This window comes from Ranitomeya imitator, chromosome 5 (genome assembly GCF_032444005.1).
Source record: "Ranitomeya imitator isolate aRanImi1 chromosome 5, aRanImi1.pri, whole genome shotgun sequence".
Lineage (NCBI taxonomy): Eukaryota > Metazoa > Chordata > Amphibia > Anura > Dendrobatidae > Ranitomeya > Ranitomeya imitator.
Window position 1 is genome coordinate 425,615,432 of NC_091286.1, and position 26,070 is coordinate 425,641,501.

The 26,070-nt window shown below is 44.0% G+C and overlaps 1 protein-coding gene across 3 annotated transcripts in view; it reads left to right on the forward strand.

Annotated features, from left to right (window-relative positions):
* Positions 1 to 26,070, forward strand: part of TPRG1 (tumor protein p63 regulated 1) — a 254,691-nt gene that overhangs the window by 93,663 nt on the left and 134,958 nt on the right. For all 3 annotated transcript variants that reach the window (XM_069727098.1, XM_069727097.1, XM_069727095.1), the window contains 2 exons: positions 2,093 to 2,284; positions 5,419 to 5,510. In XM_069727098.1, coding sequence (XP_069583199.1) covers positions 2,102 to 2,284; positions 5,419 to 5,510 — 275 coding nt within the window. In that variant the 5' untranslated portion in view covers positions 2,093 to 2,101. The remainder of the gene's footprint in view (positions 1 to 2,092; positions 2,285 to 5,418; positions 5,511 to 26,070) is intronic.

Consider the following 26,070-nt stretch of genomic DNA (forward strand, 5'->3'; position numbering starts at 1 on the left):
ACAACTGCATTTGGCGTACTAGTTGGTTTGGGCCCTACTATCGGTGTCTGCCACTCCTTGCTGTTCTCCTGGTTTCCTGTCCTGAAATTCCGTTTTCAGGCGCTCGTTAAGTAGTTGTTAATGTTAGACTGCATTTGGCCTACTAGTTGGGTTGTGGCCTACTATCGGTGTCTGCCACTCCTTGCTGTTCTCCTCCACTGAACAAAGCTGTGCCGCCTGTTTACTGCGGTTGCCAATTTTGAACTGCATTTCGACTACTTACTGATTTGGGCCTACTCTCTGTGTCAGCCTCTCAGTCCACTTGTCCTCCACTGCAATGCCCCCTGGTTATTCCTGTGTTACCAATTTTGAACTGCATTTAGCCAACTTTATTCTTTGGGCCTATATCTGTGTTTCCTCCTCATCCTGCCCATTGCCCAGCCAGTGATAGATGAGTCTGCTGGTACATTGACCCATAACGCAACATTCCCCGTGCACGCTACACAACAACATTGTGACCCTGCTGAAAGTCAGGTTGCTCTTCCCGCATACCATACCACCTTACACGGGGACAAAGAGGAAGGTGCAGATGAAAGTGCAGGTTCCTTCATCAGGTGGGGGGAGGAATACTAGTTGGCGACGTCACTGGCACAGGGCCTCTCATAGTACGCAAAAGTGTTGCTGCCGGTGGGAGGCGCCCCCGCCGTGCAAACACACCGCTGTACTTTGAGGGGCCCTGTGCCAGTGCCAATGCCAACGAGTGGGCCCCCCCTGCTTGCTCAGGTTCACAGCACTTGCAAAGTTGAAATACTTACCTCTCCCTGCTCCACTGCCGTGACGTGGTCCAGATTTCCTGGGCCCACTAATTACTTGAACCAGCCCTACCCACCACAACTTTAGCCAAATGACCCCCAATTTCAAATGCCTTCCAATTATTATAAGGTAAATTACGCTTGACAAGCTTCATTAAGAAGAATGGATGGTTTTGACATTAAAATGGGCACTCTAGGTGTTTTCCTGGCCCCCACTCACTGCCGACTATGCTGCCCCATTGACTTGCATTGGGTTTCGTGTTTCGGTCGATCCCGACTTTACGTCATAATCGGCCGATTTCACTCGACCCGACTTTTGAGATAGTCGGGTTTCGCGAAACCCGGCTCGACTCTAAAAAGGTCAAGGTCGCTCAACTCTACTGACAATGATAATACATGGTCACAATATATATAAATAAGTAAATCTTAGTATATTCAAAATAAATGGGACCAAGTCTGCCATGGATATTTATAGTCGACCGATTGTTGATACATATGACTACAAAAGAGGGAGTAAAAAAACTTCCACTCAACAATACAGGTCTTAAAGATACAAAAAAGTTTATACTTTATTAGGAAGACATAGAAGTGGTGGGAGCAACGGAAAGCCACCAGTACAATAAACAACAAGCGCTAGGTCCCCACATCGGCCTCATATATTATCTGGTAAATAATTCAAAATACGTATATATAGGAAATGTCCTGACATAGTACTATTACATATACAGATAGGGAAAGCATCACCTTTCTACTAATCCCGGCTCACGGTAGAGCTACACATGTAGGGGAATAGTATTAGAAAAAAAAGAGGGAATCAGGAAATCAAAAGATCAGAATACATCACCGTATAGTGCAGGCAAGTGCTGGCCAGTGGGGGTCCCGGCACCGGGACATTTCCTATATATACGTATTTTGAATTATTTAATAATTTGAATAATTCAGAATATTAGAGTAGAGAATTAATCCATGGCTGTAACAAAGCTGTGAAGGTAGCTGTGACAGTGCACAGCCAACTAAATTACAAAGACTTTCTTTTGCCAAGGTGAATGCCTTCAGCACACAAATGTATGCTGACTGTTTTATGTGTTTTTCCGAAACCTCGGTGTGGCTGCTACACAATGCTGCATTGTTCCGTGTACTATCAACTTCTACTACTATGGGTAATTCTGAAAAATAGAGATCGTTCTTAAAATGCTTAGTCAGGTCACCAACACCTGTCTACTTCATGTCATGACTAACTTCTACAACCAGCTTTTCCAGATAGTTTAATTTCTGAGCTAATTAATGTGTCTTTTATTTAGTCTTTAGAAATGTCTCAAACTGAGCAAAAGGATGAATTTCGTCCAGTGGCCCTTGGATCGCAAGATCTTCCTACATCTGCAGTCAACCAGGATGCCAGGAGTAAACTACCGCAAGAGGAGAAGAACAAGCCACAGGATTTAGAAACTCGGTCCAACCATCAGTATATTATGAGAAAGTTCTTTGTTGCCAGGGTAAAATCAAAATGTAGTTTATATAGAGTGTATGGCTAAAAAAAATGTATGTTCGCCCTGTGATGCGCTTCTCGCAACACATTGACGATCTCTGCCCCCCCCCCAGATGTTCTACTCCCCACATCACAATGAGTGCTTAAATAACATATTAATTAAAGATGATCAAAAAGATGCACAGAGCACTGGTTCACCGATAACATGAGTAGTCCACTGTAGCCAACCAGAGCCCTGTGAACCCTCCTACATGCTGTCATCTCCAGCGCCTCTTATGCTTTGTTGACCCAAAACAACGTCATCATTGCGTCATGGGTGTGTCGCACTGCGTCTAGTAATCGGAACAGGCTCTGGGTTTGACGGCAGGTAGGATGAGGTTCTCAGGGCTCTGGTCAGCAGCCACGGACTACTGTCAGGGTAGTCTAATATTAATACACATAATTTAATATCATTGTAAATTCTTCATTTCCCTTAGGCCTCATTCAGGCAGCCGTGTTGTTTCACGTATGCAAAAAAATGAGTGTCATCGGTGTATTGGATCCAAGTTTCATCAGTATTTGTTGAGTGTCAGTTTTAACCATCAGTGTTTCTTCAGTCATGTTCACATATGGATAAATAAATTACAAAACTTCTCCCATACTTTGCAGTGTAAATCACTGTACTCTGATGCCATCTGTGCTGTATGTATGCACCCATAGACTCGTATTGGTATTTTTCATCCTGACATGTCTCTGTGATGTTTGCACAGATACAAGGTCTGCAAACAACCCCATAGACTATAATGGGTGTGTCTTCTATCTGTTAAAATCTCTGATAAAACACATATGTGGAAAACAGATGTCTGAATAACGCCGGGGGTCACACTTGCGAATTCAATGCGAGAAACTCATGCATCAAGTCCCGGCAATGCCACCAGCACTCGGGACCTGAGTGTTCAACTGCATAGAAATACATGCAGCCGCAAACTCCGGTTCCGAGTGTCGACGGCAGTGCCGGGTATTGATGTGCGAGTTTCTCACACTCGCAAGTGTGACCCCAGCCTAATGTGTAAAACTTCCCTTCAGCAGACCCTTGTACAGGTAAATCTGGACCTGGATGTGAAAATAGTATATCTACAAAAAAAATCCTGAAATTCTAGTGAGGAAGTAAAGTCCACGAAGAAAGGTCCCCCAAGTGTCCAAATTGCAGAAAAAGGTCTGCGTCTGCAACGTATTATGATGGCAATATAGCAATGTCTTTGTTGTCCCAGGCCAATCTTTTATATATGTGCTAAAACAACTTTCATCTTGCCAGTTACTTTATGCAAATGACCCTGGACTAATCGGGCGTCGTATCCCTTCCTACAGACTCATCTGGCCTGTAGTCACGCACCCCCGGGCATGATTGATGTCCTTCCCTTCTGTCCTAGTCATTCCAGCATCCTTAGTAGTAGGTAGTGATCCAGAAAGGCGCTACCATTTTGAGGAAGGTGAGCCCAAATAAGATGATCAACAAAGGATCGTCATTGAGTGGTGGGTTCCAGCAGATTTGGAATAAAGGTTTTATTGATATAACAGTAGCAGTATACTCAATGTGCAGAGTACTACAAACACCTGACGAAGGCGAAGCGCATTGTGTTTTTTTTTCTAAGTTTTTATCCTTTTTCACCATTTATGTTATGTGATTGTGCTGCTTTGCACATCAAGTATACTGCTACTTTTGCAACAATAAAACCTTTATTCCAAATCTGCTGAAATCCACCACTCCATGGTGATCCTTTGCTGACCATCCTCTTTGGGATCTGCTTCCTCAAAACGGAAGCGCCATTCTGATTCACTACTTACTACTGTATCCAATTGAAATGAATTTTGGAAAAGGAAAATCTTTTTCCATGGGCTACCGGATTGGCAGCACGCCTGTGAAGGAATCCGCTTTACCACAAGTGACATCTGGTGTTGTGCCTATTCGCACAACCGATCCAGGCGATTAAAACACTGTTATACCTAATTCACCTTGGTATAAATACCCCATTTACCACTCTTGGATAGCTCTCCTCTTCTTTTCCCTCTACTCTCCCTTTTCCAGGTTCCAAGTATTTGTTCCAGCACTGTTTCAGTTTTTGAGTATGTACGCGATATCCTCTGTGAGTGTCTTTCTTCCGTTATCGCTTTCTTGGCATGCGCACCTCACTAATGAAGGCAGGGATATCGCCCGGGTTAACTGCTCAGTCTCGGGAAGGATGCTCGCCGAGGCTGTCCTACTGATGTGCAAGATTCACAACCGTCCTGGAATGACTTGGGCAGCAGGGGGTGCGTGATTACAGATGCCGAGTCCAGACTAGTCTGGGGGCAGCAAGGCCCTGAAGTCTCAGGTTATCTGCATTTGTCCTACAGCAAGATAAAACTTGTTTTGGCACATACATAAAAAGGTAAGCCTGGGACCACAAGGAAACTACTACAATACAGAAATAAATGCTCTAAAGTGTTACTATGGTAGACTGGAAGGCTTGGGGGACCAAACAGATTCCCTTTAACAAACCAACCTAAATGCCTTAATCTACAGATATGATAAACTTTGCTGCTTTGTTTTATGCAACCATTAAAATAACATTGTATATTGTGTATTTATACCCGGCACATGGCGTGAATACATTTGGATCTTTTGGTCTCTATATAACAGGATATAGATCCTACTTTGTTATTATACCATCCGAAGAACTTTATTTTCTTCATATTTACCCACACAAAATACAATGGATGCCAGTGTTTAGGGCCGAATCGTGACAGTAAGTCACAAGATATTTCCCCAAACCAACCACATTCCAGATTTTCTCGCCTTTTTGTAAAACAAACACAGATTATATTATAAAATACTTATGACTGAGCATACATAATGCATAACATGGATTTCTAAGATGAGACAATTTGGAGCAGCTGCTCACTGTTCTCCATATGTTCATATACAAGTATTATTACATAGGAGAAATCCTCATTCATCTAATCCACACTGAATATTTAGCATAATGTTATGCCTGCAGGGAAACAAAAAATAAATATTTCTAGGCTTGTTTCAAAACCATATTATAACCTAATCCATGATATAACTAGGGCAAATCTAGTTTATTGCTCATTGTATGAATATTCCTTGTCTTTCTTTCTTAGCCAGGAGCCTTTGATCAAGCGGTTGAGGATCTGACAAGCCAGCTGTTATCAAAGGAGAAGGAAATGGTTAATAGTGCCTGGCTGCTAACAGAGTGAGTATGGTACCCTGCCATTGCTCATGTCACTGGTTATGTGTATGAATGCCAAACCCGCTGGTATCAGCAGGATCCGCCCACAGTCTAAGGCTATGTTCACGCATTGTGTTTTAGCTCATTTTTAATGCAAATTAATAGTTGCTCTTTACAGTACCAGCAAAAACTTTGAGATTTTTTTTTCCCTGACTGTATTGGAAAACTGCTGTATTTTTGAAAACTCCATGTCAATTCTTTCAGCGTTTTGCAGCCCATAGAAAGGAGTAAGTGGAAAAACACAGCCAAAAAGCAACGTGTGAACGTATGCTAATGTACACGGAGGCCGCCCGACTCTCTCTGGAGAAGGATCCGGATGTTGATCCATTTGTTCTCAGCCAAGAACTCCTGTATGGGGGAGTCGGCGGAGATAGGATTTGACTGGATGTGTAGGGGGACTTTAGACGTCTTGAAGGCCTTTGCTCTTGCTTTGTTTGTTACGGAGAATCTGTTCGCTGTAAATGGCCGGGCACAATGAGCGTAGTGTGCCAGCTCTGCACTGGCATTGGAATCATGTTTTCTATTTGTTTCTAGTTAAACATTTCCTCAGTAGGGGAAGAAACAGAATAACAAAAACATTGCACCGCCATAGTTGCCACCTCAGTGGAGATATGGCTTGTGATTAAAGCCAGGAGCAGGTGGCAGGAACAGGTTGTTGTAGGATACACTGAACACAATGAATCCATGGAAGCATTTTCCTTTTCTAAGTGGAACAGCACTATGTTTCATCTTAGGCTGCTTTCACACTTCCGTCTTCCAAATCTGCACAGGATCCGTCAAGACGTTGAAATGACGGATCCTGTGCAGATTGTGGAAAAGGTGTGCACTGGGCCCATCTTTCTGACGGACCCGTTGAGCCTATGAGCACCTGTTGTGTATGCGTCTTCGCAGCGTTGTATGGTGTTAGCCAGAAAAGCCTATGGGTTGTTAAATACTTTTCTCCAAAAAAAAGACAAAAGTAGACATTCCTTCTTTAGGCAAGTTTACAAATGAATGACTGAGACACCATCAGGACATTACCCCCACACACCCAAAAATCAGCCAAACACACCAATTTTGGCATGACCAGCTGATCATCTGTGCATGAAGGGCCTCTAATTATGGAGGAATTTAAAGCACATATATATTAGTTCTCTGCTGTCAATTACTGGTTGCAGTGTTGATCTGCTGCATCAAGTGATAGGTTGCAGTGGTCACATATCCATGGGGCCGTCTTCGCTGCAACATAAAGCACAGAGGCTGTTGGGAAACCAGAAAGCTTCCGAATAGGTGTAGTGAAAGCATGGCTTCTTTCAATACCTTATTTCATTCTGGGCAGTTAAAGTGACCTTGGCTAGATAACGCCTTTTAACAATGTGCTGGTCTTTTTTTGTGCTATTAAAGCTTGAGAATATGATTTTTCTGGTTAGCCAATAAAGGTGCAACTCATGTATTACTTTTGTGGTTTTTGACAAAAAGATATTTCAAGTAATATCTCATGGATAACATTTAATATGAAAGGTGGCCTGGAATAGTGGTGGCCGCTGCAGGGGAAACTTTTAAGCAGCTGATTACTTGTATGGAGATTGGCCAGTACCTTGGGCCATCAGCTAATTGCAACATTAAAAGGAACCGGTCAGCTTCCCAAGGCCTCCCAAACCGCCACCAGTTATTTATTGATCACTTTATATATGTCCTAATAAGCCATTTTTTGTTCCTTATAGATTTTTGAATATGTGTAAGATCAGTGTTATATCTGAGCTTGCAATATTCTAATTAGTTAGTGACTAGTCATAGGTTCATTGTTTTCCCCAGAGTGATCATCCCACTAATCATATTATCAAGGCCCTGTGAGTTTGAGAGACCCAGTTTGCAAGAGCAGCGCACATCTCGACTCTTTGCTTCACTGGCAATGCGTACTGAAGCTCGGTGTACATTCCCCGGCTCCATCAGAGCACTACTCTTGCCCAGGAAGGCAGCAGTGACAAAGAAGACAGCCATGAGATTTGCAAACAACTGTTTGTGTCCTACACTACTTCAGCGTCCCTGGGCACAGGCAGTGCGTCGATGAAGCCGGGCATGTACACTCTGGTAATCTCTTCCTCCCTGGCAGTGTGGTGAAGCCGAGTGTACACGCCCCAGCTTTATTGACGCACTGTGCATTTACCCAGCCAGTCGTTACCTCCAGCGATTTGCAAATTTCATGGCTTTCTCCTATGTTATTGCTGCCCTCCAGTGAAGCCGAGGCATGTACTCCCATCTTCACTAAATATTGCGCTGCTCTTGCAAATCGGCTCTCTCACACCCCCAGGAGCATGGTAACATGATCAGTGGGATGGCTATCCTGGGACAAACAATGCCCACATGACTAGTCATCCACTAATTGGCCCAGTTATAACATTTCTTTTAGGTATACTCTAAGATCTGTAAGGAACAAAAAGGAGCTGGTTGGAAAATATATAAAGGGATTAATAAATGATGTCGATTTGGGGTGCTGGGGACGCTGATAGGTTCCATTTAACATATTTTTAACACCGGTTATCTTTAGGAAACAGCTTCCTTAATTTTTAATCTAATGCTAGCCATACTATTTGTACTGGGCATTTATATTCTCCCTCACTAATTTGTCTTAGTGCTAGGTACACTGATTGTAGCCCTGGGTTTATTTTTCTGCAATCAGCGTGGGTGTTTTTGGCTAAACTCAAATTTGTCAGTGCTGTGAGACAGGGGCGGCAGTGCTCAGGCTGGCTACCTGGCTAAGAATGTCGTCCAATCTCAGGATCATCTTACTATTTAAAGGAAATCTGACAGCACTAAATTACTGTTCAAACCAACCACAGGCACTCATTGCATCCTTGGTGTGGCCGAGCAGTTTCTCATCTACTGGTTTTCCATTAATTTCCTTTGGCTCACATAAAACCAGATCAGTCAATCAAGGAAGATAAGGGCGGAGATAGATAGAACACAAGTAGTTTGGAAATTGTCATGAGCTTCTCTGCCACACCCAGGGTGCACCGAGCACTTGGGCTTAGTTTGTGCTGATAGACTCCCGTTAATGTGGTTGGGGGAAGATTGCAGTTATTTGGCACACTTGTTTTCATCCCAAGTCTGTTTGTAACACATGATTTCTAAGACACCATGCACGGTAATATTCTATAACATGTGGGTGAGTGCGTCTTGTGTCCGAGGCGACCTACAAGAATGGTGTGGCCCTAGATGCCAGTGCTATAGCCTAACACCCCTGCACTGTAATATTCTATAACATGTGGGTGCGTGCGTCTTGTGTCCAAGGCGACCTACAAGAATGGTGTGGCCCTAGATGCCAGTGCTATAGCCTAACACCCCTGCACGGTAATATTCTATAACATGTGGGTGCGTGCGTCTTGTGTCCAAGGCGACCTACAAGAATGGTGTGGCCCTAGATGCCAGTGCTATAGCCTAACACCCCTGCACGGTAATATTCTATAACATGTGGGTGCGTGCATCTTGTGTCCAAGGCGACCTACAAGAATGGTGTGGCCCTAGATGCCAGTGCTATAGCCTAACACCCCTCCACGGTAATATTCTATAGCACGTGGGTGCATGCTTCTTGCATCCAAGGCGACCTACAAGAATGGTGTGGCCCTAGATGCCAGTGCTATAGCCTAACACCCCTGCACCGTAATATTCTATAGCATGTGGGTGCGTGCGTCTTGTGTCCAAGGCAACCTACAAGAATGGTGTGGCCCTAGATGCCAATGCTATAGCCTAACACCCCTGCACCGTAATATTCTATAACATGTGGGTGCGTGCTTCTTGTGTCCAAGGCGACCTACAAGAATGGTGTGGCCCTAGATGCCAATGCTATAGCCTAACACCCCTGCAGGTAATATTCTGTAACATGGGGGTGCGTGCGTCTTGTGTCCAAGGCGACCTACAAGAATGGTGTGGCCCTAGATGCCAGTGCTATAGCATAACACCCCTCCACGGTAATATTCTATAGCACGTGGGTGCATGCTTCTTGCATCCAAGGCGACCTACAAGAATGGTGTGGCCCTAGATGCCAGTGCTATAGCCTAACACCCCTGCACCGTAATATTCTATAGCATGTGGGTGCGTGCGTCTTGTGTCCAAGGCAACCTACAAGAATGGTGTGGCCCTAGATGCCAATGCTATAGCCTAACACCCCTGCACCGTAATATTCTATAACATGTGGGTGCGTGCTTCTTGTGTCCAAGGCGACCTACAAGAATGGTGTGGCCCTAGATGCCAATGCTATAGCCTAACACCCCTGCACGGTAATATTCTGTAACATGGGGGTGCGTGCGTCTTGTGTCCAAGGCGACCTACAAGAATGGTGTGGCCCTAGATGCCAGTGCTATAGCCTAACACCCCTGCACGGTAATATTCTATAGCATGTGGGTGCATGCTTCTTGTGTCCAAGGCGACCTACAAGAATGGTGTGGCCCTAGATGCCAATGCTATAGCCTAACACCCCTGCACGGTAATATTCTGTAACATGGGGGTGCGTGCGTCTTGTGTCCAAGGCGACCTACAAGAATGGTGTGGCCCTAGATGCCAGTGCTATAGCATAACACCCCTGCACGGTAATATTCTATAGCATGTGGGTGCATGCTTCTTGCGTCCAAGGCGACCTACAAGAATGGTGTGGCCCTAGATGCCAATGCTATAGCCTGTTAAGAGTGAACATGTTTATGTGGGTTTATTAATCTATCATACTCATGGCACAAATTTGAATAGTTGTGAAATAATTTATTTTGTAAATTCAGTCCTTCTGAATGGGACTGCAAAGTGTGCCAACTGTATAGTTTCTACAAAATAAGATTCTTATACATTACGATGTTAAAATGAATTTGGATTCACCCCCCAAACTATTTATATGTGCATGTTGCTCTATCAAAAACACGAGGAATAGAGCTGGAGTGACAGAGGCTACAGATCTACGAATGGCTCTTCAGCCTCATTTACATATCGATTGAAACACTGATTTCTAAGTAACGAAGGAACAGACTGGCCATATAGAGGTATTGCAGGATTTTTCTTTGAAAAAGCTACATGGGTAAATAAATAGATTAGGGGGTGAAATCCTGCTGACAGATTCCCTTTAATCATCAGCACACAGATTTCACACTGATGCCATCCTTGTGCAGCCAGTGCTTTTCACGGACCCATAGACTTATATGGGTAATTTGAATCTCTGACTTGGATCAAAAACGGCCTTAAAAAGGTGTTTTTCTCATAAACACAATGTATCACATATCCCATTTACTGTGCACTTTATGAAGTTTGTGCAGTTCCTTCATCAGCTCCACTGGAATAATTGGTAGTAATGTGCACCTTTGAGCTGACACTAGAGAACTGCTTCTACCAAGAAAAAACTGTTAGGGTATGTTCACACGTTCAGGATTTCCATCCTTTTTTTTTCAGGACAGTTTTTTTTAAAAAACTGCAGCTCTTGGCAGAAAACGCAGGTCCTTTTTTTGTCCTTTTTTGATGCGTTTTTGATGCGTTTTTTGATGCGTTTTTTTATCCTTTTTTTACTGTGTGTTTCCTAGGAAGCTTTTTAGGGCTAAAATGGCTGAAAATACCCTAACCCTACCCCTAACCCTAACCCTACCCCTAACCCTACCCCTACCCCTAACCCTACCCCTACCCCTAACCCTACCCCTAACCCTACCCCTAACCCTAACCCTAACCCTAACCCTACCCCTAACCCTACCCCTAACCCTACCCCTAACCCTACCCCTAACCCTAACCCTACCCCTAACCCTACCCCTAACCCTACCCCTAACCCTAACCCTATTCTAACCTTAGTGAAAAAAAAAAAAAAAAAAAATTCTTAATTTTTTTATTGTCCCTACCAATGGGGGTGACAAAGTGGGGGGGGTGTCATTTACTATTTTTTTATTTTGATCACTGAGATAGGTTATATCTCAGTGATCAAAATGCACTTTGGAGCGAATCTGCCGGCCGGCAGATTCGGCGGGCGCACTGCGCATGCGCCCGCCATTTTGCAAGATGGCAGCGCCCAGGGAGAAGACGGCCGGACGGACACCGGGACGCCGGGTAAGTATAAGGGGGGGAGATTAGGGCACGGGGGGGGCATCGGAGCACTGGGGGGGGGGCATCGGAGCACGGGGGGGGGGGGCATCGGAGCACGGGGGGGCGGGATCGGAGCACGGGGGGGCAGCCACACTCCGCCCACGCACTTCCGCCCGCTCCCCCGCACTTCCTGCTGCAGCGGTTCTGCACATCAAATCGCAGTAAAACCCGCAGATATATTTTTGATCTGCGGGTTTTACTGCGATTTTGACCTCACAATGGAGGTCTATGGGTGCAGAACCGCTGCGGTTCAGGAAAAAGAATTGACATGCTCCTTCTTTTTTACCGCGGCTATTCAGCGCGGCTTTTTACACTAAATTCCGGATCATGTGCACAGCAGTGACTGTTTTCCATAGGGTTACATTGTTATGTACCCTGCATGGAAAACAGCTGCGGAACCGCAGCGGCAATACCGCTGCGGTTCCGCAGTAAAAAACGCACTGTGTGAACATGGCCTTAGGCTATATTCACACTTAGCGGTTTTTACCGCGGAACCGCCGCGATTTTGATGCTGCGGGTCCGCAGCAGTTTCCATAGCGTTTACAGTAACATGTAAACCCTATGGAAACCGCAAACCGCTGTGCACATGCTGCGGGAAAAACCGCGTGGGAACGCAGCGGTTTACAACCCGCAGCATGTCACTTCTTTGTGCAGAATCGCTGCGATTCTGCACCCATAGGAATACATTGAACCGCTTACCTCCCGCATGGGGCTGTGCCCACGTTGCGGGAAGTAAGCGGATAATGTGCGGGTGGTACCCGGGGTGGAGGAGAGGAGACTCTCCTCCAGGCCCTGGGAACCATATTTGGGGTTAAAAAATAAAAAATCTGGTTATACTCACCCTCTGATGTCCGGAGCTCCTGGGCGCTGCACGCGGCTGTCCGGTCAGAGTTGCTGTGCGACCAGGACCTGCGGTGACGTCGCGGTCACATGACCGTGACGTCACGAAGGGTCCTTCTCCCACAGCATCTTAGGAACCGGACCGCCGGGTGCAGCGCCCAGGAGATCCGGACATCAGAGGGTGAGTATAACCAATTTTTATTATTTTTAACATTACTATTGATGCTGCATATTGCTGCATATGCAGCATCAATAGTATAGGCGGAAACCCGCAGCGGAAAACGCGGAACAAACCGCGATAAATCTGCAGGGAGAACCGCAGTTGTTTTGCCCTGCAGATTTATCAAATCCGCTGCGGGAGAACCCGCAGGGACCCGACGCAAGGTGTGAACATAGCCTTATTAATTGGTAAGCTGGCATCAGAAGAAAAACCCCAGCAGCCTGCGTTTGGCAGCTGAATAGGGGGGCTTGATGGGGTCCTATGTCATTTTAACTTGAGTTTGTGTGTCATTGAACTGTGCCCATACTAGGAAAATAAATAGAAGAGTTGGCCGGATATGCTACCAGTCCATTAATATTTCACAAAGACTCACCCAGGCCGGATCTTTCATCACAAACATATGAAGAGCAGCATTGCCCTCACAACTAGGAGAGGGAGATTGATGGGATTACGCGATGGTTTACGCGATGGTTATGTGCCATGTTACTCAGCAAGTGTGCACTCTATGTAACCGCTGCATCAGTGCTAGGTAGTAAATGGGCCTCATACTTGGTTACATGTCATCACACAAAGGGTCTGTCCCCTTTAGTACAGTGAGCAGGGTCTAAATAAAGTGTGACTAATACTGGTCAGACACATAAAATGAATGTTGGCCAATCAGATTTAGAATGGATTGCCAGATTGTGGCCAACTCTAATTCTCAACCCCTTCATGACCTTGCCATTTTCCATTTTTGCACATTCACTTTTTCCTCCCTGTCTTCCAAGAGTCATCACTTTTTTATATTTCCATCCCCACAGCCACATGAGGACTTGTTTTTTGCGGGATGAGTTGTACTTTACAGTATAGAGTGTCACACATGTTGGGATTAGGTATAGGCTCAGCGGAGTGTATCACACAGGATGCAGTTAGATACGCATCTCTTTGGACTGTATCATATACGATGGCATTAGATATTCTCTGCGGGCTGTATTACACATGATGTGCATTCGATATATGTGGCTTTGGTTGTTTCGCATGATGGGGATTAGATATGTGGCTGTGCAGGCTGTATTACACATGATGAGGATTAGATACACTGCTGTGCTGTATCTTACCTGAGGCCCGTTTCACACGTCAGTGGCTCCGGTACGTGAGGTGACAGTTTCCTCACGTACCGGAGACACTGACTCACGTAGACACATTAAAATCAATGTGTCTCTGCACATGTCAGCGTGTTTTCACAGACCGTGTGTCCGTGTGGAAAACAGAGACATGTCAGTGTTCGTGGGAGCGCACGGATCACACGGACCCATTAAAGTCAATGGGTCCGTGTAAAACACGTACCGCACACGGATGTTGTCCGTGTGCAGTCCGTGTTCCGTTCAGGAGACAGCGCTACTGTCCCCCCCATGTGCGGTGCTGAAGCCAATTCATTTCTTCTTCCCAGCAGCGTTCGCTGGAAAGAAGGAATGAATAATCTTTTTTTTAAATTTATTTTTGTTTTTAAAATAAAGTTGCCGGTAATCTGCCCCCTCCCACCCCCTGTGCACCCCCCCGCTGGCATTAAAATACTTACCCAGCTCCCTCGGCGCTTACATCCTCTCAGCGTCGCTGCTTGTCCTGTATGAGCCGTCACGTGGTGTAGCACATTACAGTGATGAATATGCGGCTCCACCTCCCATAGGGTGGGCTTCAGCACCTCACGCAGGGGACAGCGCTTAACTCTAGCGCTGTCTCCTGCACTGTCCGTGTGGTCCTTAGTCGGCACACGGGCGGCACACGGCTGCCGCACGTGTGCCACACTGATGTTCAACGTAAGCACACGGACTCACGGACACGGATAATTCCGGTACCGATTTTTCCGGTACCGGAATTATCTGGACGTGTGAAACTGGCCTGAGACGTAGATCCAGGTACAATTTTGTAGACTAGTAGTGGTTTCAAAGTTAAAAGATATATGATGTGATCACTTCGTGATGAAGAAGTATACAGTGCCTTGTGAAAGTATTCGACTCCCTGGAACTTTCCAACCTTTTTGCACATATCATGCATTTATACGAAAGCTTGATTACACACAGGTGGATTATATTTATCATCTTTAGGCATTTAGGACAACATTGGATCATTCAGAGATCCACAATGAACTTCTGGAGGGAGTTTGCTGCTCTGAAAGTAAAGGGCCGAATAATATTTCACGCCTCACTTTTCAGTTTTTGAATTTCCACAAAAATTTTAAATAACCAATAAATTTCGTTCAACTTCACAATTGTGTTCCACTTGATGTGTCTCATTAATTGGAATACAATTTGTTAAAATATGAAACAATTAAAAGAAAGTACTAAGTACTTTTTTTGCAGGTGAAAGTGCTGTTTTTCTGTAAAAACGAAACTAAACAATCAAAAAAAATTACCGTACATATAACTGGTATCACAACATCTGGAACGTCCAGATCTTCAAAACTATTACGGTATATTATTTAACCTGTTTGGAGAACAACATAAAAAAAACCACAATATAAGATATTATATTTAAAAAAAAAAAGGTATCGCTAAAAGAGCCATCTTGTCCTGCAGAAAACAAGCCGTTATATCAATCTTGCTGCACGGTGAATTACATGAGCAAAAGTAATAAACATTTCTGAATTTCTTTTTTTTGTTCACTCTGTCATTAAAATAAACGAAAAAAAAAGTGATGAAAAAACTGTTATGTAGTCTGAAATGGTACAAATAAGACTCTGGCATCACTGTAATTGTACTGAACTGAAGAATAAAATCGTCCTTTCATATTTACCGCACCGTGAACAATGAAGAATGGCTTAAAAAAAATAAGACCATTCCGGAATTGCTGTTTATTTGTTTACTTCTCAAAAGTCGAAATGAAAAGCAATTAAAAATGTTATGTAGTCCCAAATTGCAATAATAAAAACTTCAACTCATCCCAGAAAACAGAAGTCACTACTCAGATCAGTCATGTGTGAATGGAAAAATAGAGATTTTCTATGTAATTAGTAGCTGAAAGGGTATGTGCACACGTATCTGTGAGGGCTGCAGATTTTTCCGTAGCGAATTTGATAAATCCGCAGTGCAAAACCACTGCGGTTTTTCCTGCGGATTTATCGTGGTTTCTATTGCGGATTCCGCTGCGGGTTTACACCTGCAGTTTTCTATTGGAGCAGGCGTAAACCCGCAGCGGAATCCGCACAAAGAATTGACATGCTGCGGAATGTAAACCGCTGCGTTTCCGTGCGTTTTTTTCCGCAGCATGTGCACTGCGGATTTCGTTTCCCATAGGTTTACATTATACTGTAAACGCAGCTGCGGATCCGCAGCAAAATCCGCAGCGTGTGCACATACCCTAAGATCTCTGGAAAAGCAACAACTGCAAACAAACCAGTCTGATAAAATCCACTGTCAGAATCAAATAGCCCTTTTGAGTCCCACAGTGCCCAAAATATAGTTAGCATCAACATGTATAGTGTTGCTGCAGATGGGAAAAGCCATTTAACCCCATAGCGACCGCCGATACGCCTTTTAACGGCGGCCGCTAAGGGTACTTAAACCACAGTGGAAAAAGTAAATAGCGCCCCCCAGAGTCGGATTTTCTCCGGGGTCTCGGCTGCCGGGGGTAGCCGAAACCCCAGAGAACATGATTCGGGTTTTTTTTTACCCACCCCGCATTTGCGATTGCCGGTAATTAACCGTTTACCGGCGATCGCAAAAAAAAACAAAAAAACGCGATCTCTTTTTAATTTCTCTGTCCTCCGATGTGATCGCACATCGGAGGACAGAGAAAAGGGGTCCCAGGTAGCCCCCCAATAGTCACCTATCTCCCCCGGTGCTCCTCGTGGCTCCCGGTGGGCGCCGCCATCTTCAAAATGGCGGGCGCATGCGCAGTGCGCCCGCCGGCCGGCCCCGCGAGAATCTTTGGGGTCTCGGCTGCCGGGGGTAGCCGAGACCCCAAAGAGCATGATCGGGGTCGGTTTTACCGACCCCTGTTTTGCGATCGCCGGTAATTAACTGTTTACCGGCGACCGCAAAAAAAAAAAAAAGTAAAGTGTAATTCTCTGTCCTCTGATGTGATCGCACATCAGAGGACAGAGAAATAGGGGGATTCGGGGACTCTATCATACTCACCTGTGTCCCTGGATCCTCCTGCTGCTCCTCCTGGCCGCCGGCAAAAGAAAATGGCGGGCGCATGCGCAGTGTGCCCGCCATCTGTCTCCATCTGCTGGCCGGCAGGAGAACAGCAGTTTGGGCTAAAGTTAGGGTTAGGGCTAGGGTTAGGGTTAGGGCTAGGGTTAGGGCTAGGGTTAGGGCTAGGGTTAGGGCTAGGGTTAGGGTTAGGGCTAGGGTTAGGGCTAGGGTTAGGGTTAGGGTTTAGGGCTAGTGTTAGGGCTAGGGTTAGAGTTAGGGCTAGGGTTAGGGCTAGGGTTAGGGCTAGGGTTGGGGCTAAATTTAGGGTTAGGGTTGGGGCTAAATTTAGGGTTAGGGTTGGGGCTAAATTTAGGGTTAGGCTTCTTTCACACTTACATCGGTACGGGGCCGTCGCAATGCGTCGGCCCGACATACCGACGCACGTTGTGAAAATTGTGCACAATGTGGGCAGCGGCTGTAGTTTTTCAACGCATCCGCTGCCCAATCTATGTCCTGGGGAGGAGGGGGCGGAGTTACGGCCACACATGCGCGGTCAGAAATGGCGGATGCGACGTACAAAAAAACGTTTCATTGAACGATTTTTTGTGCCGACGGTCCGCCAAAACACAACTGATCCAGTGCACGACGGACGCGACGTGTGGCCATCCGTCACGATCCGTCGGCAATACAAGTCTATGGGCAAAAAACGCATCCTTCGGGCACATTTGCAGGATCCGTTTCTTGTCCAAAATGACGGATTGCGACGGATGCCAAACGACGCAAGTGTGAAAGTAGCCTTAGGGTTAGGGTTGGGGCTAAAGTTAGGGCTAGGGTTGGGGCTAAAGTTAGGGTTAGAGTTGGGATTAGGGTTAGGGTTTGGATTAGGGTTGGTATTAGGGTTAGGGTTGGCATTAGGGTTACGCTTGGGATTAGGGTTAGGTTTGGGATTAGGGTTAAGGTTAGGGTTGTGATTAGGGGTGTATTGGGATTAGGGTTAGGTTTGAGGTTAGGGTTGAGATTAGGATTAGGGGTGTGTTGGATTTAGGGTTTTGATTAGGGTTATGGTTAGGGTTGACATTAGGGTTGTTTTGGGGTAAAGGTTGTGATTATGGTTAGGGTTAGTGATTAGGATTATGGATCGGGTTGGGATTAGGGTTAGGGGTGTGTTGGGGTTAGGGTTGGAGCTAGAATTGGGGGGTTTCCACTGTTTAGGTACATCAGGGGGTCTCCAAACACGACAGCCAATTTTGCGCTCAAAAAGTCAAATGGTGCTCCCTCCCTTCTGAGCTCTGCCGTGCGCCCAAACAGTGGGTTACCCCCACATATGGGGCATCAGCGTACTCGGGATAAATTGGACAACAACTTCTGGGGTCCAATTTCTCTTGTTACCCTTGTGAAAATAAAAACTTGGGGGCTACAAAATCTTTTTTGTGGAAAAATATATATATATATATTTTTTATGACTCTGCATTATAAGCTTCTGTGAAGCACTTGGGCATTCAAAGTTCTCACCACACATCTATATAAGTTCCTTGGGGGGTCTAGTTTCCAAAACGGGGTCACTTGTGGGGGGTTACTTCTGTTTAGGTACATCAGGGGCTCTGCAAACGCAACATAACTCCCACAGACCATTCTATCTAAGTCTGCATTCCCAAACGGCGCTCCTTCCCTTCCGAGCTCTGCCGTGCGCTCAAACAGTGGTTTACCCCCACATATGGGGCATCAGCATACTCAGGATAAATTGGACAACACATTTAGTGGTCCAATTTCTCCCGTTACCCTTGTGAAAATAAAAACTTGGGGGCTACAATATGTTTTTTGTGAAAAAAAAAATATTTTTTATTTTCACGACACTGCATTCTAAACTTCTGTGAAGCACTTGGGCATTCAAAGTTCTCACAACACATCTAGATAAGTTCCTTGGGGGGTCTAGTTTCCAAATTGGGGTCACTTGTGGGGGGTTACTACAGTTTAGGTACATCAGGGGCTCTGCAATCGCAACATAATGCCCACAGACCATTCTATCAAAGTCTGCATTCCAAAAAGGCGCTCCTTCCCTTCCGAGCTCTGCCGTGCGCCCAAACAGTGGTTTACCCCCACATATGGCACATCAGCGTACTCGGGATAAATTGGACAACAACTATTGCAGTCCAATTTCTCCTGTTACCCTTGTGAAAATAAAAACTTGGGGGCTACAAAAACTTTTTTGTGGAAAAAAAAATATTTTTTATTTTCACGACTCTGCATTCTAAACTTCTGTGAAGCACTTGGGCATTCAAAGTTCTCACCACACATCTAGATAAGTTCCTTGGGGGGTCTAGTTTCCAAAATGGGGTCACTTGTGGAGGGTTTCTACTGGTTAAGTACATCAGGGGCTCTGCAATCGCAACATAATGCCCACAGACCATTCTATCAAAGTCTGCATTCCAAAACGGCGCTCCTTCCTTCCGAGCTCTGCCGTGCGCCCAAACAGTGGTTTACCCCCACATATGGGGTACCAGCATACTCAGGACAAATTGGACAACAACTTTTGGGGTCCAATTTCTCTTGTTACCCTTGTGAAAATAATAACTTGGGGGCTAAAAAATCTTTTTTGTGGAAAAAATTTTTTTATTTTATTTTCACGACTCTGCATTATAAACTTCTGTGAAGCACTTGGGCATTCAAAGTTCTCACCACACATCTAGATAAGTTCCTTGGGGGGTCTAGTTTCCAAAATGGGGTCACTTGTGGGGGATTTCTACTGTTTAGGCACATCAGGGGCTCTCCAAACGCGACATGGCGTCCGATCTTAATTCCAGCCAATTCTACATTGAAAAAGTAAAACGGCACTCTTTCTCTTCCAAGCTCTGCGGTGCGCCCAAACAGTGGTTTACCCCCACATATTGGGTATTGACGTACTCATGAGAAATTGCACAACAACTTTAGTGGTCTAATTTCTCCTGTTACCCTTGTGAAAATAAAAATTTGTGGGCAAAAAGATCATTTTTGTAGAAAAAATGCGATTTTTTTTTTTTTTTTTTTCACGGCTCTACGTTATAAACTTCTGTGAAGCACATGGGGGTTCAAAATGCTCACCACACATCTAGATAAGTTCCTTAAGGGGTCTAGTTTCCAAAATGGTGTCACTTGTGGGGGGTTTCCACTGTTTAGGCACATCAGGGGCTCTCCAAACGCGACATGGCGTCCAATCTCAATTCCAGCCAATTCTACATTGAAAAAGTAAAACGGCACTCCTTCTCTTCCAAACTCTGCGGTGCGCCCTAACAGTGGTTTACCCCCACATGTTGGGTATCAGCGTACTCAGGAGAAATTGCACAACAACTTTTGTGGTCTAATTTCTCCTGTTACCCTTGTGAAAATAAAAATTTGTGGCAAAAAGTTCATTTTTGTAGAAAAAATGCGATTTTTTTTTTTCACGGCTCTACATTATAAACTTCTGTGAAGCACATGGGGGTTCAAAGTGCTCACCACACATCTAGATAAGTTCCTTAAGTGGTCTAGTTTCCAAAATGGGGTCACTTGTGGGGGGTTTCCACTGTTAAGGCACATCAGGGGCTCTCCAAACGCGACATGGCGTCCAATCTCAATTCCTGCCAATTCTACATTGAAAAAGTAAAACGGCGTTCCTTCACTTCCAAGCTCTGCGGTGCGCCCAAACAGTGGTTTACCCTCACATATGGGGTATCGACGTATTCAGGAGAAATCGCACAACAACTTTTTGTGGTCTAATTTCTCCTGTTACCCTTGTGAAAATAAGAATTTGTGGGCGAAAAGATCATTTTTGTGTAAACAAAAGCGATTTTTTATTTTCACGGCTCTACGTTATAAACTTCTGTGAAGCACTTGGGGGTTCAAAGTGCTCACCACACATCTAGGTAAGTTCCTTAAGGGGTCTAGTTTCCAAAATGGTGTCACTTGTGGGGAGTTTCCACTGTTTAGGCACATCAGGGGCTCTCTAAACGTGACATGGCGTCCGATCTCAATTCCAGCCAATTCTGCATTAAAAAAGTCAAACGGCGCTCCTTCACTTCTAAGTTCTGCGGTGCGCCCAAAAAGTGGTTTACCCCCCACATATGGGGTATTGTCGTATTCAGGAGAAATTGCATAACAAAATTTATGGTTACATTTCTGTTTTTACACTTGTGAAAATAAAAAAAATGGTTCTGAATTAAGATGTTTGCAAAAAAAAGTTAAATGTTCATTTTTTCCTTCCACATTGTTTCAGTTCCTTTGAAGCACGTAAAGGGTTAATAAACTTCTTGAATGTGGTTTTGAGAACCTTGAGGGGTGTAGTTTTTAGAATGGTGTCACACTTCGTTATTTTCTATCATGTAGACCCCTCAAAATGACTTCAAATGTGATGTGGTCCCTAAAAAAAAAATGGTGTTGTAAAAATGAGAAATTGCTGGTCAACTTTGAACCCTTATAACTCCCTAAGAAAAAAAAATTTTGATTCCAAAATTGTGCTGATGTAAAGTAGACATGTGGGAAATGTTATTTATTAACTATTTTTCATGACATATCTCTCTGATTTAAGGGCATAAAAATACAAAGTTTGAAAATTGCAAAATTGTAAAAATTTTCGCCATATTTCCGTTTTTTTCATAAATAATCGCAAGTAATATCGAAAAAATGTTACCACTAAGGCCGGCGTCACACTTGCGAGTTTTACGGACGTAAGAGCGCAGAAACTACGTCCGTAAAACTCGCAAAAAATACGGCACAATTATTCTCTATGCCCCTGCTCCTATCTGCCGTATTTTACTGATCAGTATTATACGGCTTTCTACGGCCGTAGAAAATCGCAGCATGCTGCGTTTGTCACCGTATTGCGCAAATAAAACGCCAATGAAAGTCTATGGAAGCACCAAAAATATGGATTACACACGGACCAGCAGTGTGACTTGCGAGAAATACGCAGCGGTGTTAGAGAGAAAAGCCGGTAATTCAGTGCGGTGTACAGTAAAATCACACTGACAGCTTACAGTAGAATAGGTAGAATAAATATGTACACATAGAATGTGTATATATATATATATATATATATATATATATGTCAGTGAGACATATATATGTATATATATTCTTACTTCATACAGCCGCGATATAGCAAAAAGCCGGTAATTCAATTTCCGGCTTTCGGTTTCTCCTTCCTAAAGCCCGACATGATATGAGACATGATTACATACAGTAAACCATCTCATATCTCTTTTTTTTTTTTGCATATTCCACACTACTAATGTTAGTAGTGTGTATCTGCAAAATTTTGGCCGTTCTAGCTATTATATTTAAGGGTTAAATGGCGGAAAAAATTGGCGTGGGCTCCCGCGCAATTTTCTCCGCCATAGTAGTAAAGCCAGTGACTGAGGGCAGATATTAATAGCCTGGAGAGGGTCCATGGTTATTGGCCCCCCCTGGCTAAAAACATCTGCCCCCAGCCACCCCAGAAAAGGCACATCTGGAAGATGCGCCTATTCTGGCACTTGGCCACTCTCTTCCCATTCCCGTGTAGCGGTGGGATATAGGGTAATGAAGGGTTAATGCCACCTTGCTATTGTAAGGTGACATTAAGCCTAATTAATAATGGAGAGGCGTCAATTATGACACCTATCCATTATTAATCCAATTGAATGAAAGGGTTAAAAAAAACACACACACACATTATTAAAAATTATTTTAATGAAATAAAAACAAAGGTTGTTGTAATATTTTATTTAACGCCCAATCCAATCACTGAAGACCCTCGTTCTGTAAAAGAAAAAACATAATAAACCAACAATATACTTACCTTCCGCAGATCTGTAAAGTCCAACGATGTAAATCCTTCTGAAGGGGTTAAAACATTTTGCAGCAAGGAGTTCCGCTAATGCAGGCTGCTCCTTGCTGCAAAACCCCAGGGAATGAAGCTAAATATAGGTCAATGATCTATATTTAGCTTCATTTGCGGTGAGGCGCCCTCTGCTGGCTGTTCATAGACCGTGAGAACTTTCCTAGAAAGCTCCCAGGCTTTCTAGGCAAGTTCCCACGATCTATAAACAGCCAGCAGAGGGCGCCTTACCGCAAATGCAGGTAAATATATGTCATTGACCTACTTTACCTTCATTCCCTGGGGTTTTGCAGCGAGGAGTAGTGCTGCATTAGCAGAACTCCTGGCTGCAAAATGTTTTAACCCCTTCAGATTTACATCGTTGGACTTTACAGATCTGCGGAAGGTAAGTATATTGTTGGTTTATTATGTTTTTTTGGTTACAGAACGAGGGTCTTCAGTGATTGGATTAGGCGTTAAATAAAATATTACAACAACCTTTGTTTTTATTTCATTAAAATAATTTTTAATAATGTGTTTGTGTATTTTTTTAACCCTTTACTAGTATTGGATTAATAATGGATAGGTGTCATAATTGACGCCTCTCCATCATTAATTAGGCTTAATGTCACCTTACAATAGCAAGGTGGCATTAACCCTTCATTACCCCATATCCCACCGCTATACGGGAATGGGAAGAGAGTGGCCAAGTGCCAGAATAGGCGCATCTTCCAGATGTGCCTTTTCTGGGGTGGCTGGGGGCAGATATTTTTAGCCAGGGGGGGGGGGGGCAATAACAATGGACCCTCTCCAGGCTATTAATATCTGCCCTCAGTCACTGGCTTTACTACTCTGGCGGAGAAAATTGCGCGGGAGCCCACGCCAATTTTTTCCGCCATTTAACCCTTTATTTTAAGAGCTAGAATGGCCAAATTTTGCAGATGCACACTACTAACATTAGTAGTGTGGATTATGCAAAAAAAATGGTGATATGAGATGGTTTACTGTATGTAAACCAGGTCTCATATCATGTCGGGTTTAGGAAGGAGAGAGCAAAAGCCGGTAATTGAATTACCAGCTTTCTGCTATATCGCGGCTGGATGAAGTAAGAATATATATACATATATGTGTACTGACATATATATATATATATATATATATAGACAGTATATATGTTGTTTTTTTTTTTTAACACATGGATCCCTTGTATAGCCGTATGTTGGTTTTGCAAGCCTGCGATAAAAACACGCAGTACGGTTGCCATACGGATTACATACGGAGGATGCCATGCGCAAAAAACGGTGACACACCTTGCCTACGGAGGAGCTACGGACCACTATTTTCGGGACTTTTCAGCGTATTACGGTCGAAATATACGGACCGTATTTTCATACGCTGTGTGTGCCGCCGGCCTAATAGTCCTCGTTTTAGTCCATTGATAGGGTTCTAAAAGAGACATCACGTTGTTTTTGTGTCCTATTGTTAAAGAGCGTTTATGATTTTAGCATTATAGGCGCACAACAAGTTTATGCTGACATTAGACATTATGTAGCAAGGTAAGCCTTAAACGGAATCTGTTAATAAGATCAATTATCACCCACCCCTCAAACATGCTAAATACATTGACATCATCATATCTTCTTTCTGTTGCTGCATTCCAGAAGAAATATGCATTTTACCCATATGCAAATGAGACGTTAAGTGCTCTGGGCCTGCCAAAGCACAATCCTCTGCCACTCAAGGTTGTTTCCATGCCTAGCACCAGGCTCTTTAGGATGATAGATGGCTCATTATCTGAATTAGTTGCATAGCAACTGACATCACATAGACGTGAGCTAAATACACTACCGTTCAAAAGTTTAGGGTCACTTAGAAATATCCTTATTTTTGAAAGAAAAGCACAGTTTTTTCCAATGGGCTAACATTAAATGATTCAGAAATACACGCTATACATTGTTAATGTGGTAAATGTCTATTCTAGCTGCAAACGTTTGGTTTGTAATGCAATATGTTCATAGGTGTATAGAGGCCCATTTCCAACGACCATCACTCCAGTGTTCTTATGGTACTTTGTGTTTGCTAACTGTGCAAGAAGGCTAATGGATGGTTAGAATACCCTTGAAAACCCTTGTGCAAGTATGTTAGCACAGCTGAAAACAGTTTGTCTGATTATAGAAGCTATAAACCTGACCTTCCTTTGAGCTAGTTGAAAATCTGGAGCATTACATTTGTTGGTTCCATTAAACTCTCAAAATGGCCAGAAAAAAAAGAACTTTCATGTGAAACTCGACAGTCTATTCTTGTTCTTAGAAATGAAGGCTATTCCATGCGAGAAATTGCCAAGAAACTGAAGATTTCCTACAATGGTGTGTACTACTCCCTTCAGTGGAGATCACAAACAGGCTCTAACCAGAGTAGAAAGAGAAGTGGGAGGCCCAACTGCACAACTGAGCAACAAGCCCAGTACATTAGAGTCTGTAGTTTGAGAAATCGACGCCTCACAGGTCCTCAACTGGCATCTTTATTAAATAGTACACGCAAAATGCCAGTGTCAACGTCTACAGTGAACAGGCAACTCCGGGATACTGGCCTTCAGGGCAGAGGGGCAAAGAAAAAGCCATATCTGAGACTGGCTAATAAAAGGAAAAAATTAATTTGGGCAAAAGAACACAGACATTAGGCAGAGGAAGATTGGAAAAAAGTGTTATGGACAGACGAATCCAAGTTTGAGGTGTTTGGATCACACAGAATAACATTTGTGAGATGCAGAACAACTGAAAAGATGCTGGAAGAGTGCCTGACGCCATCTGTCAAGCATGGTGGAGGTAATGTGATGGTCTAGGGTTGCTTTGGTGCTGGTAAAGTGGGAGATTTATACAAGGTGTGAGGCATTTTGAATAAGGAAGGCTATCACTCCATTTTGCAACGCCATGCCATACCCTGTGGACAGAGCTTGATTGGAGCCAATTTCATCCTCCAACAGGACAATGACCCAAAGCACACCTCCAAATTATGCAAGACGTATTTAGGGAAGAAGCAGGCAGCTGGTATTCTATCTGTAATGGAGTGGCAGCGCAGTCCCCAGATCTCAACCCCATTGAGCTGTTGTGGGAGCAGCTTGACCGTATGGTATGCAAAAAGTGCCTATCCAGCTAAACCAATTTGTGGGAGGGGCTTCTGGAAGATTGGGGTGAAATTTCTCCAGATTACCTCAGCAAATTAACTGCTAGAATGCCAAAGGTCTGCAATGCTGTAATTGCTGCAAAGGTAGCATTCTTTGATGAAAGGAAAGTTTGAAGGAGAAAATGATTATTTCAAATAAAAATCTTTTTTTCGAACCCTGTCAATGTCCGGACTAGATTTTCAATTCATGTGGCAACTTATTTGAATAATAAAAGTATGAGTTTTCATGGAAAACACAAAATTGTCTGGGTGACCCTAAATTTTTGAACAGTAGTG